The sequence below is a fragment of the Monodelphis domestica genome, chromosome 2 (assembly GCF_027887165.1).
Source record: "Monodelphis domestica isolate mMonDom1 chromosome 2, mMonDom1.pri, whole genome shotgun sequence".
NCBI classification, from domain to species: Eukaryota; Metazoa; Chordata; class Mammalia; order Didelphimorphia; family Didelphidae; genus Monodelphis; species Monodelphis domestica.
Genome location: NC_077228.1, coordinates 165,141,143 through 165,155,840, shown reverse-complemented (window position 1 = coordinate 165,155,840; position 14,698 = coordinate 165,141,143). Strand labels below are relative to the sequence as shown.

At 46.4% G+C, this 14,698-nt stretch overlaps 1 protein-coding gene across 1 annotated transcript; it reads right to left on the bottom strand.

The window, feature by feature from the left end:
- Positions 1–558: 558 nt before the first annotated feature.
- Positions 559–10,304, bottom strand: VSIG8 (V-set and immunoglobulin domain containing 8). Its single transcript, XM_001369784.3, has 7 exons — positions 10,099–10,304; positions 6,144–6,319; positions 4,989–5,190; positions 4,088–4,309; positions 3,079–3,198; positions 2,430–2,619; positions 559–1,407 (listed from the first exon to the last, which is right to left on the bottom strand). Exons 1-7 carry the CDS (start codon positions 10,145–10,147, stop codon positions 1,107–1,109), a joined length of 1,260 nt encoding a protein of 419 aa, XP_001369821.1. The 5' UTR covers positions 10,148–10,304; the 3' UTR covers positions 559–1,106.
- Positions 10,305–14,698: the final 4,394 nt, after the last annotated feature.

Genomic DNA, 14,698 nt, shown 5'->3' with positions numbered 1-14,698 from the left:
CCTTCACCAACTTTCTCCCTCTTGCTGGACCTCAGTGTTTTTTGGTTTTCTTTTTTATGAGGGAGTTGGACTAAATGACCTCTAAAGTCCCTCCCTTTCAGGTCTAAAACCTAACTACAAATTCACTATTTGATTACGCACTTTGGCTCTCTCTTTCTTTAACCAGCATTGCCATTAATTCCTAGAAAGGTCCATTTTCACTGAATGTACTCCCAGCTGGTGGGCACTTCAATGCCTTTATTGGTTCCTTTGGAATGCCCTTTGGAAGGGCATACCTCTCACCTTTCTCTCCATTCATCTTGGAACCAAAGAGATTCAGAGGAGAAAGTTGAAAGTAGTCAGGTGAGACTCGGGAGGTGAATTCTACCACCACCTTGCTTTCATTCATCTGATTTTTCTGGAAATGAAAACTCTGAAAGTTGAATTCAGAGTCCAGTATGATATGATATTGGCCAACAAAGTGAGAAGGAAGATGGACAAAGCCCTTAGACCCATCCCTGGGCAATGCCTCCCTCCCTCCCAGTTCCCCTCTAGGAACTAGGACTACCTCAGTCTTGAAACTTGTAGTTTATTTATTATTCTTATACTTCTGCCTTTTGGCCCAGGACTCTCAGACACAAAATATCCAGTCTTTTATTCTCCCCCATTCCCCACCCCATCCCCAGCCTCCCCACATTGGGGCCCTCTGCCTTAGCTGAGGACACAAGATCTTCATGCCTCAGTCCTTTCTCTGACACTAGACCTTTCTTTGTCCTCCCTTTCCCTATCCCTCTCCTCCTTTTCCCCCTGTAGTCATAAAGATCACAAGGCTGCAGGGAAGGTTCAAGGGACATCTCTTTTCCCTTGCTCCAATCAGCACTCCTAGCTTCTCAGGGAGGGCACAGGCTGTTATTTATTGCTACATTCAGGCTAAGGAAAAGTCTTCAGCCAGTCAGATGGAGGTGCAGGCACAGTGAGGTGGGCATCATGGGATCGAATGTCTCTAGCTTTAGGCAAAGAGCCCCATTCCTCCCTTCACTTGTACCCCCAAACAGCAATCTAGGGTGGTAGGGGGGAATGAAGTGCCCACCTGGGGAAAGGTGCCACTTGGGTGGCATGGCTGATGCTTATACCAAATAACCATCCTTGGCCTTCACCTGCCCCTCTCCACAGTCCCCAGATTCAGCGCTCTTGACTTTGACGTAGATAGGAGAGGGACCTGCTTCGCAGGGGGCACTGACGGAGGTGGCATTGGCAGGCACAACAGTCACCCCACAGGACGCCAAGGGCACATCCTCAGGCCCCTCACAGGGAGCTGCGTACTTTCTGCGCAGCGACCGGCTGATGTTCTGTGTCGGGTAGCCTAGAAGGTGTGTGACGCTACCGCCCCGCCTGGTGCCCTTGCACCCTGGTGCCAATGCATCCTCTCTGTGGAAAACAACAGGCAGGAGGTGTGAGCAGGGCTCTTCGGCGGGCATGGCCTGGGCAGAGCCACGGGCTCTTGGAAACCTCATCTTCCCTTGCCACCAACCCAATTCCTCCCTCTGCCATTTCTCTCTCTCTCTCTCTCTCTCTCTCTCTCTCTCTCTCTCTCTCTCTCTCTCTCTCTCTCTCTCTCTCTCTCTCTCTCTCTCTCTCTCTCTCTCTCTTTCTCTCTCTGTCTCTCTCTCTCTCTCTCTCTTTCCTTCCCCACTCTCTCTTTGGCTTTAACCTATTTTACTTTCCATCTATCTTTCCCCGTTTCTTATTATTGATGACCTCATGCAATTTCCAGAAGCCACCTGAGCCATCACTCTGCTTTTATATAGGACTAGTCTCGCATTCAGTCTAAAAGGCCCAAGCATCACTATCCTCAGAGATTCCTCCACCTCTATTCCACAAAATAAGAATTGTAAAGGATATTAAGGATCATCTAGGGAGGTCATTCTGTGCTTCCCTTCATTCTTCTCATCCTGTCCCTCACCTTTCCTTGTCCAACCTCTCCTCATTGGGGATTATTGATCCCCTAAGGCACTGCAGTTATCAGCACTATTAGCATTGTTCTATTTTTATTTCTAGTTCGTTTTTAGTAATAAATTAAGATTATCTTCTTAAATAGCCATTTTCAGACAGAAGGTACAGTATAGAGAACACCGTGATAGACACATGCCCTGCCCTCCAGGAGCTTACAGTCTAATACAGAAAGACAGACAGCTAGACAGACAGAAAGAAGGGGAAAGAGGACAAGGGAGCTGGGAAAGGGCCAGGGGAAGGTGGGAGGGGTAGGAAGAGAAAAAGAACAAAGCCATGCGGCAAGTGGTGGGTCGGCATGCTGCGGTCCCAAAGGCTCCATGGTGGTGCTGGGTGGGATTGAGGAAGGGGGTTCCCAGCCGTTCGCAGGAGGGGATGAGGGGTAGGGGAGGGCGCCGGGCCCCTCCCCCACACAGCATGCAGCATGCATCAGGTTTTACCTGATCTCACTAGCCATGTCGCAGGCCCCGCCGCCGACCCCGCCGCCGTTGCCGTAACCGAAGGCGCCACGGCTGACCCCGGCACCCCCGCAGCAGCAGCAGACGAGCCCCCAGATGCCGAGAAGGAGGCAGGCTAGGAGCAGCAAGGAGCCCAGTACTGCCCCGATGATCATGCCTATACGGCGGGAGTCTGTGGAGAGAAGCAAATGGCTATCAGTACCTCGACATCCCCCGTCCCGACCCCAATAGTGAAGAGTTTGGGGAGGGCGGATGGACCACGAAGAAGCCAAACTGGGACTTGGTTTGGGCTAGGACAAGCAGACTGTAATGGGAGGTAAATGATCTTTTCGTGTCTGGAGGGAAAGAGGATGCATAATACTCAATTAGCCGTGTTCAGATTAAAATGTAAGTGATCCTAGAATTTGGCTGTCTTAGAAAGTGTCCTGTTTCTCCCAGGTGGGCGGAGTTGGGCTAAACCACAAGCAAGGAACATGTTAGGGACCTAGAAGGAGAGTGAGCTGCCTGAGAACCCGAACAGAGATCCTAATTCTTGGCCATCGTGGTCCTTAAAACATCCCCTAATCTGCCCCTCCCAGAGAACCTTGCCCTTATTGGATCCATTCCTTACCCCCTAGCCCTCTCCACTTACCTGATACCTTCACTTCCACTACACACACACTGTAACCCACATGGTTAGCCACTGTGCACTGGTATAGACCATCATCCTCCCCGGAGATGTCCTTCAGCAGCAGGTCACCATTGCTGAGGCCTGATATAGAAGGAGGGTCAGTCAGCTGCAGAGAGGCCAGAGAGCCTCTGACCCAGAGACTTCCCTACCTCCAACATAAGTAGCCCTGGAGGGGTGAAGGATTGGGGGATGGGATGAGGGAGACCATAGGGAAACACATACACTCAGAGGTTGGGGAAGGGAAATGGAACAAATTTAAACATTGAGAGGAAGATGGAGAAACATAATAAACAAATGACAACCACACATACACACACCCTTCCGAAAGAGAAAACACTTCTATAAAACAGCCATTTTCCCAGCATTTTTGGACCTCCTCTTCTACACAATCTTGATTCTTCAGGATATCTACAGGCCCCACCTAAGAATCTCACAGACAGATCTTAAAATTGGTTGGATAATCTCCTTTTCCCTTAAGGCTTACTGCCTGTTGCTCCCTCCATCCTTCTGGAGGGGAAAAAGTATCTGTTCCTAAATGACTTAAGTCACAAAGATGACTAATTAGGACAAGATTCAGAAGCCCTTATCCTTTCAGTAGAAATGCAACCCTTGATAAATTAGAATCCTGAAAGTCAGAATGATAGAACTGGAAGATACCTTAAATACCATCTAGGACAATCATCCTTTATGAAGAGGGAAACTGAGGTCCAGAGAGCCACTCTTGCAGGTGTCTGCTGGGAGTTTTTCCCTCATTCCACCACCAGCCCTATAGTAATCCAACCAGATGTTTGCCCAAGGCACTCTTATGCTGTATTTCCAGGCAGTGTTCCTGTTATGGAGCTAGTCCTTCATAACAGGAAGCTCATTCTATCCAAGTAATGCCTCTGAAGATCTTAAGAGTACAGAAGTCCCCAATATCACAAAGTTCCCATCTCCCTTTCTCCCCCCCTCCCCCCCACAACTCTCTCACCATGAGTCACAGAGCTATGAAAGGATTCCTGGTAGGAAAGTTCTGAGTGGTAGTTATGCTGTGAGAGGTAAGAGCTGGCCCGGTAGGGATGGGTACGTCCACTGATCTTGGCCCACTTGTAGGAGAGGGGTGGAGTGCCCCCATTGGCAAAACATTTGAGCATCACATCGTTCCCATAGGTCATGTGCCCCTCAGTCCAGCACATGGGTACTGCAGGCCGGGCTGAAAAGGCAGGGAATGAACAGAAAGTGAGGGTGATTGTCATTCAGGTCCTGGGCAGGGGTTTAGGGTAGGTAGCAGGGACAAATACATAACAATATTTTTAGGTCTATAGCAACAACAACAACAACAACAACAACAAATACATACATACATACATACATATATATATATCCACCATAAACAGAGTCATCACTTATCTGCAATATGTAGTAAAACTAGGGAGTGAGAACTGGCTTTAGTATCTGAAAGAATTTGTGATCATTTGGGCAGATAGGGGGTTCTGTCCCCCCTAAATAGAGTACCAGGTCTGAAGTCAGGGAGACATGAATTCAAATTCAACCTCAGACACTAGCTGTGTGACCCTGGACAAGTCACTTACCCTGTTTGCCTCAGTTTCCTCATCTGAAAAATGAGCCAGAGAAGGAAATGGCAAAATACTCCAGTATCTTTGCCAAGGAAACTTCAAATGAGGTCACAAAGAGTTGGACATCATTGAAATGACCAAACAACAAAAATGAGATCTAGTTCAACCACCCAGTTTTACAGGTGAGAAAACTGAAGTTCAGAGAAATACTTAAGATTACATTGGTAATAAGAGACAGATCTTGGATTGGAATCCAGATCCACTGATTCTAAATACTTGTTCCATTAGCTACACTGACTTCCCATCCACCTGTACCTTGGACAGTAACAATGACTCTTCGGGTAGCCATGGTGGTCTTCTTAACCCTGCATTCATAGGTGGCTGTGTCAGAAACCTGGAGGTTCATTAAGTTGATGGAGGCATCATACTGACTAGGGTCTGGAGATGCAAATCGAACCCTCTGCTGAAGGTGGGGCAGGCTGCCCTGGTTGATCCTCTTGTCCTGATAACTGAGGAACTGTGGAAAGAAGAGGAGGGAGTGGGGGGGAAGGAGAAGAAAATAAGAAGACAGGAGTTACTCAAACATGCACAGTGGAAAGAGTCCCCAGTTGCAGAACATTGAATTTAATATCAGATCTTCTGACATGTCTGTTGGTTTTAATGATTTTTTCCTCTTCCTCTTTAAATTAAAAAAAAAATCCTTTATTCTAAGGATCTGAGAGTTCTAAGGAACCTAAGAATAAAAAAAAAAAAAACTTTTATTCCAAGGAGGAGAAGAAGTGATTTGGGAATAAATGTGAGTAAGGTAAAAAACAAAAGTAATTAACAAAAATTAATTACTTTAAAAAAATAAACATCTAAAACATAAAACAAAAGTCAAATCCTAGAAGGTCAATTTTTTTCTCTAAAGAAGAGAGATATGAGGTGGGTCAAAGTAGGAGTAGAAGGGAAGAGCTATATAGAAAAGGTGTGACCAGTGAGACTAAGGTCATGCATGAACTTTGCCTCTCTGAGCATCCCATTCAACCTCTTTCTGTCCCTCTACTTCTTCCTTTATAAAATGGCCAGCTTGACTTCACAGAGATTTTATGAGATCAGTGAGATTAGAAAGGGCTTTGAAAAGTAAGAGGGAAAAGTCTATAGACTATAGTCTGCAATCCCCTCTATCCCCTACCACAGAATTCTGCCCCTTGGGGTGGGGGTGGAGGGACAGGGTACAGCACTTAGGAAGGCAGTATGGGAGGACTAGTTTGGAATCTGGATTATTTGTTTCTTTTCTTAGATCTACCACTCCTTGTATGACCTGGGGGCCTTATTTGGCTTCCCTGTGCCTCAGTTATAAAGTGGACAAATTCTTCTGTCTTCCCAGGGGAAAAAGAAAAAAAAAAAGAAAACATTATGGAAATGTAGGATGAGGGTCCTGGGCTGAGAGGACAGTGACTAGAGGACTTCAGTGTCTAGGACACTCACCACATTCTCCCGATGTGCAGGGTCTGAGTTGACCTGCATCCATTCAATGTCCAATCCACTGGGGCCATAGTCCTCAGGGTCCAGAATGTAGGGGCAACCAAGACGAACATTATCACCTTCAGCCAGATACAAGACTTCCTGTCCATCCCCATTTATCCGCACAGCGGACAGCAGTGCTGGGGTAGAAAGGGAGGGATGACAGATAGGAGAAGTGAGATGATAGGGGAAGGAAGAGAGAGAGGGCAGCAGAGGCCAAAGTTTGAAGGCTGGAGTCACACAGTCTCTCAATTAATTTCTAATTAAATAGAAACCTCAAACTGGGAGCCAGGCAGGAGAGGGAAACAGAGTTGGTGTCAAGGGAAACTGAAATACTTTGTACTCATGACTGAGTATGACCATATTGTTAAATATCTTTGTGTGTGCTTATGAGTATTATTTATAGCTATGTGACTGGGCATGTGTGCATGATTGTATGCATGGGCATGCTGGTAGTTATAGTTCTCTGTGTGCTGCTATCTAGATGGTTGTGTATCTATTTGTGACTTGTACAACCATAGTTATTAAATACAATGTTCCATTCTGTTGGTGGCTATTTGGGTTGCCAGATGTTTTTAGATATGGATCTGGATCTGTTATGTGTTTTTGTGTGTTTATATGTTTGTGTGTGTGTACACACGTGTGCGTGTGTAACTGGATGTGAACATGGGTCAAGCTAAATAAACTGTGGCTGTTAACCCCAGGATGGGGAGACCTGGAATTCCCAAGCTTAACTGCAGTAAAATCTTCTTTTTGGGTAGAAAAAGGCTTACTCATGCCTGAGGTGGATAAAAAGACAAGCTGTCTTCTTCCAGCTTGTGTGTGTGTGTGTGTGTGTGTGTGTGTGTGTGTGTGTGTGTTGCATCTGTATAAAGCTGCAAGTAATCCATATGTCAATGTAGGTGCCCACTTGTGGGGCCAGGTTGGGGCATACTCCCATAGGGATGCCTTTGTTTGTGTGGATTCAGGCACCTGTCTCTCCTTGCTCCTTCTACCTCATGCAGCCTGGGCCCTGCCCTGCCCAGCCCTACCCCAGCCCCTGCCCCAGCTGAGTCAGGGAGAAGAAAGCAGCCAAGCCTCCCTGCAGGCCCCTCCCTGGGCCCAGCCTGGCCTGGGCATTTATATTGCCACATACAGTCCTGAGCCACCCTGGACTTTATGGGCTTCCTCAGCCAGCTATCCTGGGGTGGGGATAGGGGATTTCCGGAAGTAAGACAGTTCTGCTGTCTTCTTCCCTCCCCTAATGCCCCAGGCAAGGACCTACCCCAACCAGTTGGACAGACCCACCCTAGAGGATTGGGGGACAGCAGGTGCGAGGGCAGAGATGAGACCAGGGGCCCCAACTTCCTTTCTCATATCTCATTCCTCCCCTCCTTATCCCCTTGGCTCTCTGTCTAGGGTTTGCCACTGCACCTCCTCTTTCCCAATCAGTTAGTCAATCAAAAAGTATTCATTGAGTACCTATTATGTGCTCAGCATGAAGCTCCATCCCTTTGCCTGCCTCCTCCTCTCTCTTACGACTCCCAGTCATGGACACACACACACACACACACACACACACACCAGGTATACATGGACCATGAAACAGACTGGGTCTGGCTAATGGGGAAAGGGCATTAGAATCAGTCCCCATACCAACTGTGCGGCAGCTTCTTTCTGAGTCTCAGTTTTCTCCCCACTATTAGGCTGGACTCAGTGATCTCACAGCTCCCTTTCCAGCTCTAAATCCTATGATACTAGGGTCACTGAACTAGAACTTCTGAATCAAACCTGAGAGTGCAGTCTCCACCCACCTGACTCTACAACCACCCAGGCTCTCCCAAGAATCCGGGGGAAGCCCAAGAAGACCCAAGGGGCCCTGCCCCCACCCCAAAGAAGGGAGCAGGGAAGTCAGCTAGAATGCTAACGGGAGCCCGTTCCCTTTCCCTAGCCTTGGCCTCAGGAAAACATACTGGAGATAAGGATCCCGATGCAATCTCCTTGGCTCCCCAGGCACTGGGAGGACTGGCAGACACGGGTGAGCAACACACACACACACATCTATCTGCATGGCAAAGTCCCCGCCCTAGGGAAGGGCTGCCTAGAAGCAGTGCTGTCCTCACTATATGGGGTTGGGAACCCATGGAATCATTTTTCCTTCAGCCTCTGGGCTGCCAAGGAAAGTCAGAGAAGTAGAGGAAAGAGGAGGCTAAATCTCAGGCTGGAGGCAGGGGATGGAGTCTGGGATTTGAGAAGTTGAGAGAGGTGACTGTGGAACTAGAAACAAAAAAAAAGTCCTTTCATCCCCCACCCAGCCTCCCCCCCAAAGAAGCACCTCACACATCAAGGACTAAGGAGACCCTCCTCTTATAGTTGAAGATATCCCACAACTACCTCTCAGAATTCCAAATAATCTTCCATGCACCACCAAGTGTTTTTAGCAAGTTATTCCTTGCTAAATTGGAGGACCAGATCTCAGAAAGGGATGGGAAAAGGATGAGATGGATATTCGGGGGATATTCTTAAAGGATCATAAGATTTAGAGATGAAAAAGTCTTTAAGGATCATCTCATCCAACCCCCTAAATTTATGGGAGAAAACAGCTCAGAAAGAAATTATTTCCCCATGGCAATAGAGCCACAAGCCAAAGCTCCTGACAGCTGGCCTAACACTTTAGAGAGAAAAAGAAGGAAAGGAGAGAAAGGAAAGAAGAATGGGGGATTGTGTGATAAGGAAGTGGGAAGTGAAGAGTGGAGCACATGGGAGGTACAGAGTGAGTCAAGTCAGGCAGAGATGCAGGCTAGAGAAGAGGAACAAGTAAGCATCCTAAAGAGCAACTATTTGGCATAAAAGGGACAAGGACTGAGAACTAGGAGTGATGGGGGAAAGTGAATAAAGAACTCAGAAAGGGAGCAATGGAATCTTTCACTAAATTTTGAAGATCATCTGAGGTCTACTGGGTAATCTCATCCCAAGGAAAAGTCAGCTTTCCTATGCTTTAAAATCTATACCTTATTTTTTCACTTTATTAGTTGTTTCCAGGCCCACCTCTCAAAGAGTAGAGAATGGAACTTCCCAGAAAAGGATTGTGGGTCCATCTGGCCCTGACCTGTCACTTAACTACCACTCCCAGACACAGTTTCACATGAAAAATATCTTTTGCAGGGTACCCATCTAACCTAGAGCTCCCAGATAACCAAATGGAACCCCACAAAGACAAAAGGAACAAAACTGAGATTTACTCCCTACTCTACAATCCTATCCTGGATGTCACTTGGACAGAGTCCCTAGAGAAAACAGCCACAAATTGGAATGATCTCCTGGCCCAATTGTATAAGGCTGGGAACCTGAATATACTTCCCTAAAATGAATCTCCCAATTTGAGAGGTATGGAAACAAAAAACTTCCTCTACAGGGTCAGAACAACACAAAGATTCTCAGTCCAGATGCCAAATTGGTCTTTTTTTTTTTCCTGCCTACCCCACAAAGAGCAAGAATAGGGGAAGCAAAACCTTAAATTTACCCCCTTCCTTCCCCCCCAGACCATGAAATATTTCAAATATTGCCAAAGTCCTGTGGAGGGAATGAGGAAAGAAGAAAGATATATACAGAATAGGGGGGAAAGACCATCAGAAAGAATCAGCTCCCTTCTCTGGCTCCTCACTGCATGCCATTTCCTACACTGGAGTCCTTCGCTTGGACTCCTCACACATTTCCACCTGGGGAGCTTCCAGACAGAGTTGAGCCCAGATCAAGTACCAAACACATGTGTGCACATGAAACCTAATGCCCAGAGGTGAAAACATCCAAGGAGGGAGATCGACCTTAGCAAGCAGCCTTGAGGAGAGAGCCAATCTCCTGAGGCACCTGGCTCTCAAAAAATCCCCAGAGGTGCCCTTTCAGTCTTCTCTGGGTGCTGGGGAACCCCCAGACCCTGTACCTGGGCTTAAGCACATCAGCAGTAGATGGAATACTCCTCGTCCTCCCATCTCTCCTGGATAGAAGTCTCCGCCTTTTGCTGGATAGTTCCTCAGGACTGGTGGTGGCGGGGCACAGTGATGGTGGTGATGATAGTAAGATGTGTATAGGGGTGGAGGGAAAGGGGAGATGGGAGACGGTGAGCCCAGACACTGCCGGGGTAGGCAGGGAAGGTGCAGTGAGTGACCTGCCTAGCAGCCAGCTGGAGTTATTTCAATGGGAGGGAGGGGGCCAGCTCCCCGCCTTGGGGAGGAGTCCCATGAGCTCTAATTAGCGGGGTGACAGGATGGCCTACCCAAGAATTACCCAGCCCTCACCCAAGCTCTTCCCTATCCTGAGAGTGGCAAAGGGCGGGCAGCGGGACTTATAATTAGGCACTTGGTAAACCTCCATTTCCTTCTGGCCCCATCCCTAAGGGTGACAATAGTCGCCCCAGTTTCCAGCGTCCACTGAGCTCCCCTTACCACTCATTTGCCCAAGGGGAGAAGGAAAGGGGAAATGGGAACATTGGGGAAGGAGAGGTAAAGAAGCAGGGGGTTGATGACACACCCTCTCTTCCAACCCCAAGATTTTAATGATTAAGTTGAACCTCTGAATACTCACTCCTCCTTTCTTCCCTCCCTTCTCCTAATAGTCTCTGTGCCCTCCAACCTCATTTTGCTGGCTCCCTCTAGTTCTCTTTCTCTTTCTACTTTACTCTTTGTGTGAATGTGGGGGTGAGATGGGATTCGGAGGGGAGACAGCCCAATCATACACATATCCCACTAGCAGAGTGATTTCTTGCCCCTAAATCTCCTTTGCGGTTCCAGATGCAAGACAAGTATCAATTACAAAGGAATATTAGAGGTTGCAGAAGGTGCTCCATTCTTGTCTCCCAGGAGCTCTAGGGAAGGGCAGGCTAGATGAAGGGGACCCAAGAACGCCTAGCCTAACCTCCTCCACAAGCCCTCTGTTGTATCAAAGGCATTGAAGGAGGGAGGGAAAGGGTGTGGATGACACCAACTTCTCCCTCTTCCCCAGGTAATTCCCCAACCCTGTGCAGAGCTAAGGCTTAGGATGGGAGGGAGGGAGGGGAGAGTGAATGAAAGAATCTCCCCTGGGGAGGAAGAAGTAAGGTCAACCCATTCTCCCCTCTCAAGTCTTACCCATCTACCCTCCAGAGCTACGTAGTCTTGCCTGAGGATAGAGGAAGCCCCTGGGGACTGAGGATAAGATATTTAGCATGGGACAGGGGATGGGGAGGTGGGGGAGCAGAGAGGAGAAGGGTTGTCTTCATCCCACAACCATTACCACCCCTTCCACTGGAGAACAGGACTGAAACCAATTTTATGAGGCCTGAGAGAACAAGGACAAGGGTGTGGGTAAGGGGGTGAGGTCCAAGGATGGGATGGGTGGGAAAACAGTTGTGTGTCTGTGGGAGAGCAAGGAGGAGGGGAGGGTCCTTGAGGAGTGTGTGTGTGTGTGTGTGTGTGTGTGTGTGTGTGTGTGTGTGTGTGATTCTAGGAATGTAGGTAATATATGAGAACTCATATATAAGATAAGGAGAGTAATGAGAAGAGACTCTGAGCAGAGTATGTTATTGGTGTGTGCAGGAGTGAGGAGAGATGGTACATATGCATGGTATGACAGATAGGGGCTATAACCTACCCAGGGTCACTAGAATTACAGGACAGATTCAATTCCAGGCAGCAATACTAGTTTTATAGAGATACCCAAAGATATCTCTAGTTGGAACAAGGATTTGGGAATCCTCCCCCCCCCCCAGTCTCCAATCTTCTCCACAGCGGGTAGCATATATTTACAAAGCCCCTCAGTTCAGGGCTCTAATCACCTGTTCTCCTTCCTACCAGCCTAATTTGCTGGGGGGAGGGGGGTGGGGAGCACTAGCTACTTCTCCATGTGCCCCTTAAAGGGCTGAGAGAAGACTAGGATTAGGAAACACTCAATGGCTGAGGAAAAAGAAAGGGACACAAGGAAGGGAATCAAGGGTTTCTGAATGCTGCATTTGTTGATGGTAATAAAGCAGTTTAGAGAGATACAAGGAAGACAGAGAGTCCATGATTTTCAATTCCCTACCCTCTTATCCCAATAATAATAGGGATCTCTTGGACCCACAATTGATTTCCTTATTTATTCTAGAATTTATGGGATTTTTTTTCTTTGCCTTCCTTTGGCCTGGCCTTCCTTTGGCCTGGCCTCGCTGGGGAGCAGGTATCATTATCCATCTTTAGCCAACTAGAATTCATCCTAGGTCACATACCTGGGTACTGTCTGATTTCAAGGGCACCTAGGAATTCTGGCTTTCCACCCAAGGTGAATCTGTGAATACAGGTTAAGGATCACAGGAATTTCTAGACCATTCCAACGAGGACCAAGGTGCAAGGTCAAGGTCAAGATTGGGGAAGGTAAGGCAAGGAGGAAGGACTCTATAGAGAAAAGTAGGAGTTGTGGTCACTATTAAATTTAGGGCTGGGATTAAAGGTTTAACCTTGGAACTGAGGTGATGATTGAGGGTTATTGTTGGAGTCGAAATGAAGGTTTGAATTAGAGTTAGGATCAGGATTGCAGTGGAGGGCAGAATTACAGGTAAGGCTGTCACTGGATTTGACATCAGTGTATGTACCTGCCACTTGCTGGCAAATTGGTGTGACCTTGGGCAAGCCCCTTCGCTTCAGCAGACCCCAGTTTCCTTACCCATAAAATGGAAGGGTTGTATTAGCTAATGTGTAAGGTCTCTTCCAGCTTTAAATCCTCTGACCTAGGCAATTATATCCACATATTAGTTATATTCTCCTATAATTTATAACCACTGTGCCCTAGGGACTTCAACATACCTCAGAGACAAACCCTAAAGTTTTACCTGATCCGTGGAATGTAGGTGCAAACTGAACTGGGAAGATGCAGAGAAATAGACCCAATAGGTGGAGCTCCCTGGTCAGGTGAGAATTTTATAGCTGGAGCCGGATGATTGGAAAATTAGAGGGTCTTGGAAACTGGGAATCTGCATGGGTAGACAGGGCATGCTTATGGAAGAACGAATATTGGATTTATAGTTACTGCAAAGCTGGAAGGAATAGGTATCATGCTGGGTGACAGCAATATGCAGACTAATAAAATGAAATAAAATGGAGGCAAATGTAAAATCCTACACTTGGGTTTGAGGAATCAACTGCTCAACTACAATTTAGGGACAGAGTTGAAAAGCAATTAATTGTTCATGTGAAAAAGAACCAATTCAACAAACACTGATTAATATCTACTAGGTATAAGACACTGTGCACAGGTGACTCAAAGACAAACATGAAATATTTTCTACCCCCAGGAGCTTTCATTCAACTGGAAGATATATATATATATATAGTTATAGTTATAGTTATAAGATAATTTTGGTAGGGGGCAGCTAGGAGGCTAAGTAGGTAGAGAGCCAAAACTAGAGATGGGCTTGGGGTTTAATTCTGTCCTCACACACTTCCTACCTTACTGCCTTCATGCCTTAGAACCAATACACATAACTGATTCTAAGATAGAAGGTAAGGGTTTTTAAAATAATAATTTAAAAATAAAATAAGTTTGGAAGAAGAGAGCATTAACAACTGGATGGATCAGGAAAGACATCAGCAAGGAGATGGTACCTGAACTAATACTTGAAGGAAGCATAGGATTTCAAAAAGTAGTTAAGGAGGAACATACTAGCCTCTGTAAAGTATAGAGGCAGCAGATGCTTAGTTCAGAGAACAAGAAGGAGTTGACTTTTTTGACTGGAACATAAAAAGAAAAGAAGTAATGTGCACTTAAGTCTGGAAAAGAAAACTGGAGCAGCAATGTGTTGGGTTTTAAATACTGACCTAACGAATTCATATTTTGCCCTAGAAGTATAGGGAATCACTCAAGATTCCTGAGAAGAGAAGTGAAAGATCTTTTTTTTAAGATTACTTTGGCAGCTAGGCAATGAATGGATTGGAGTTGTAAAAGACTAAAGGCAGGGAGATCATTTAGAAGACAATTGCAATAGTCCACCCAAGAGGGGATAAGGGCCTGGAGTAGGGTAGTGGCTGTTTAAGTGGAGAGAAGATCAGATCTTGTTTTGGCAGTTGAATTTCTGTAACTTGAAAACTCATCTAATGTAGGATGTAAGGAAAGATGGAAAACTGAATATGACATTGAAATGTTGAACATGGGTGCCTAGAAGGGTGGTGAGACCTTAGGCAGTAGTTAGAGAATTCAGAAGGGGGGGTGGAAAGATTTGGGATGGGGGGACAGATCAATGATTTTATGGGTGTAGGAGAATATCAGAAAAGAAATTCTCCATACCAATGTAAACCTACAATTACTCTACAATTTACAGCCTTAGACCAGGGGTTCTTAATCCTTTTTTGTGCCATGGACTCCCTTGGCAATCTAGTAAAGTCTATGAAATCCTCAGAATAATATTTTTAAGTAATTAAAGGAAAGTACAAATTTCTGTTGGAAGATAGTGAAAATAAAGGTGTAATATTTTTCACGCCCCCAAGTTCATGGAGCACCCTAAAGTCTATCTTTAGACTACATGTGATCTAAGTTAA

Excerpts from the sequence above, each read along its gene's own strand:
- VSIG8 (XM_001369784.3), bottom strand. The coding sequence starts at position 10,147 with ATGGGAGGACGAGGAGTATTCCATCTACTGCTGATGTGCTTAAGCCCA. Across the intron at positions 5,191-6,143 it reads CTGCACATCGGGAGAATGTG|TTCCTCAGTTATCAGGACAA; the intron begins GTGAGTGTCCTA and ends TTCTTTCCACAG. Across the intron at positions 2,620-3,078 it reads AGTGGAAGTGAAGGTATCAG|ACTCCCGCCGTATAGGCATG; the intron begins GTAAGTGGAGAG and ends TTCTCTCCACAG.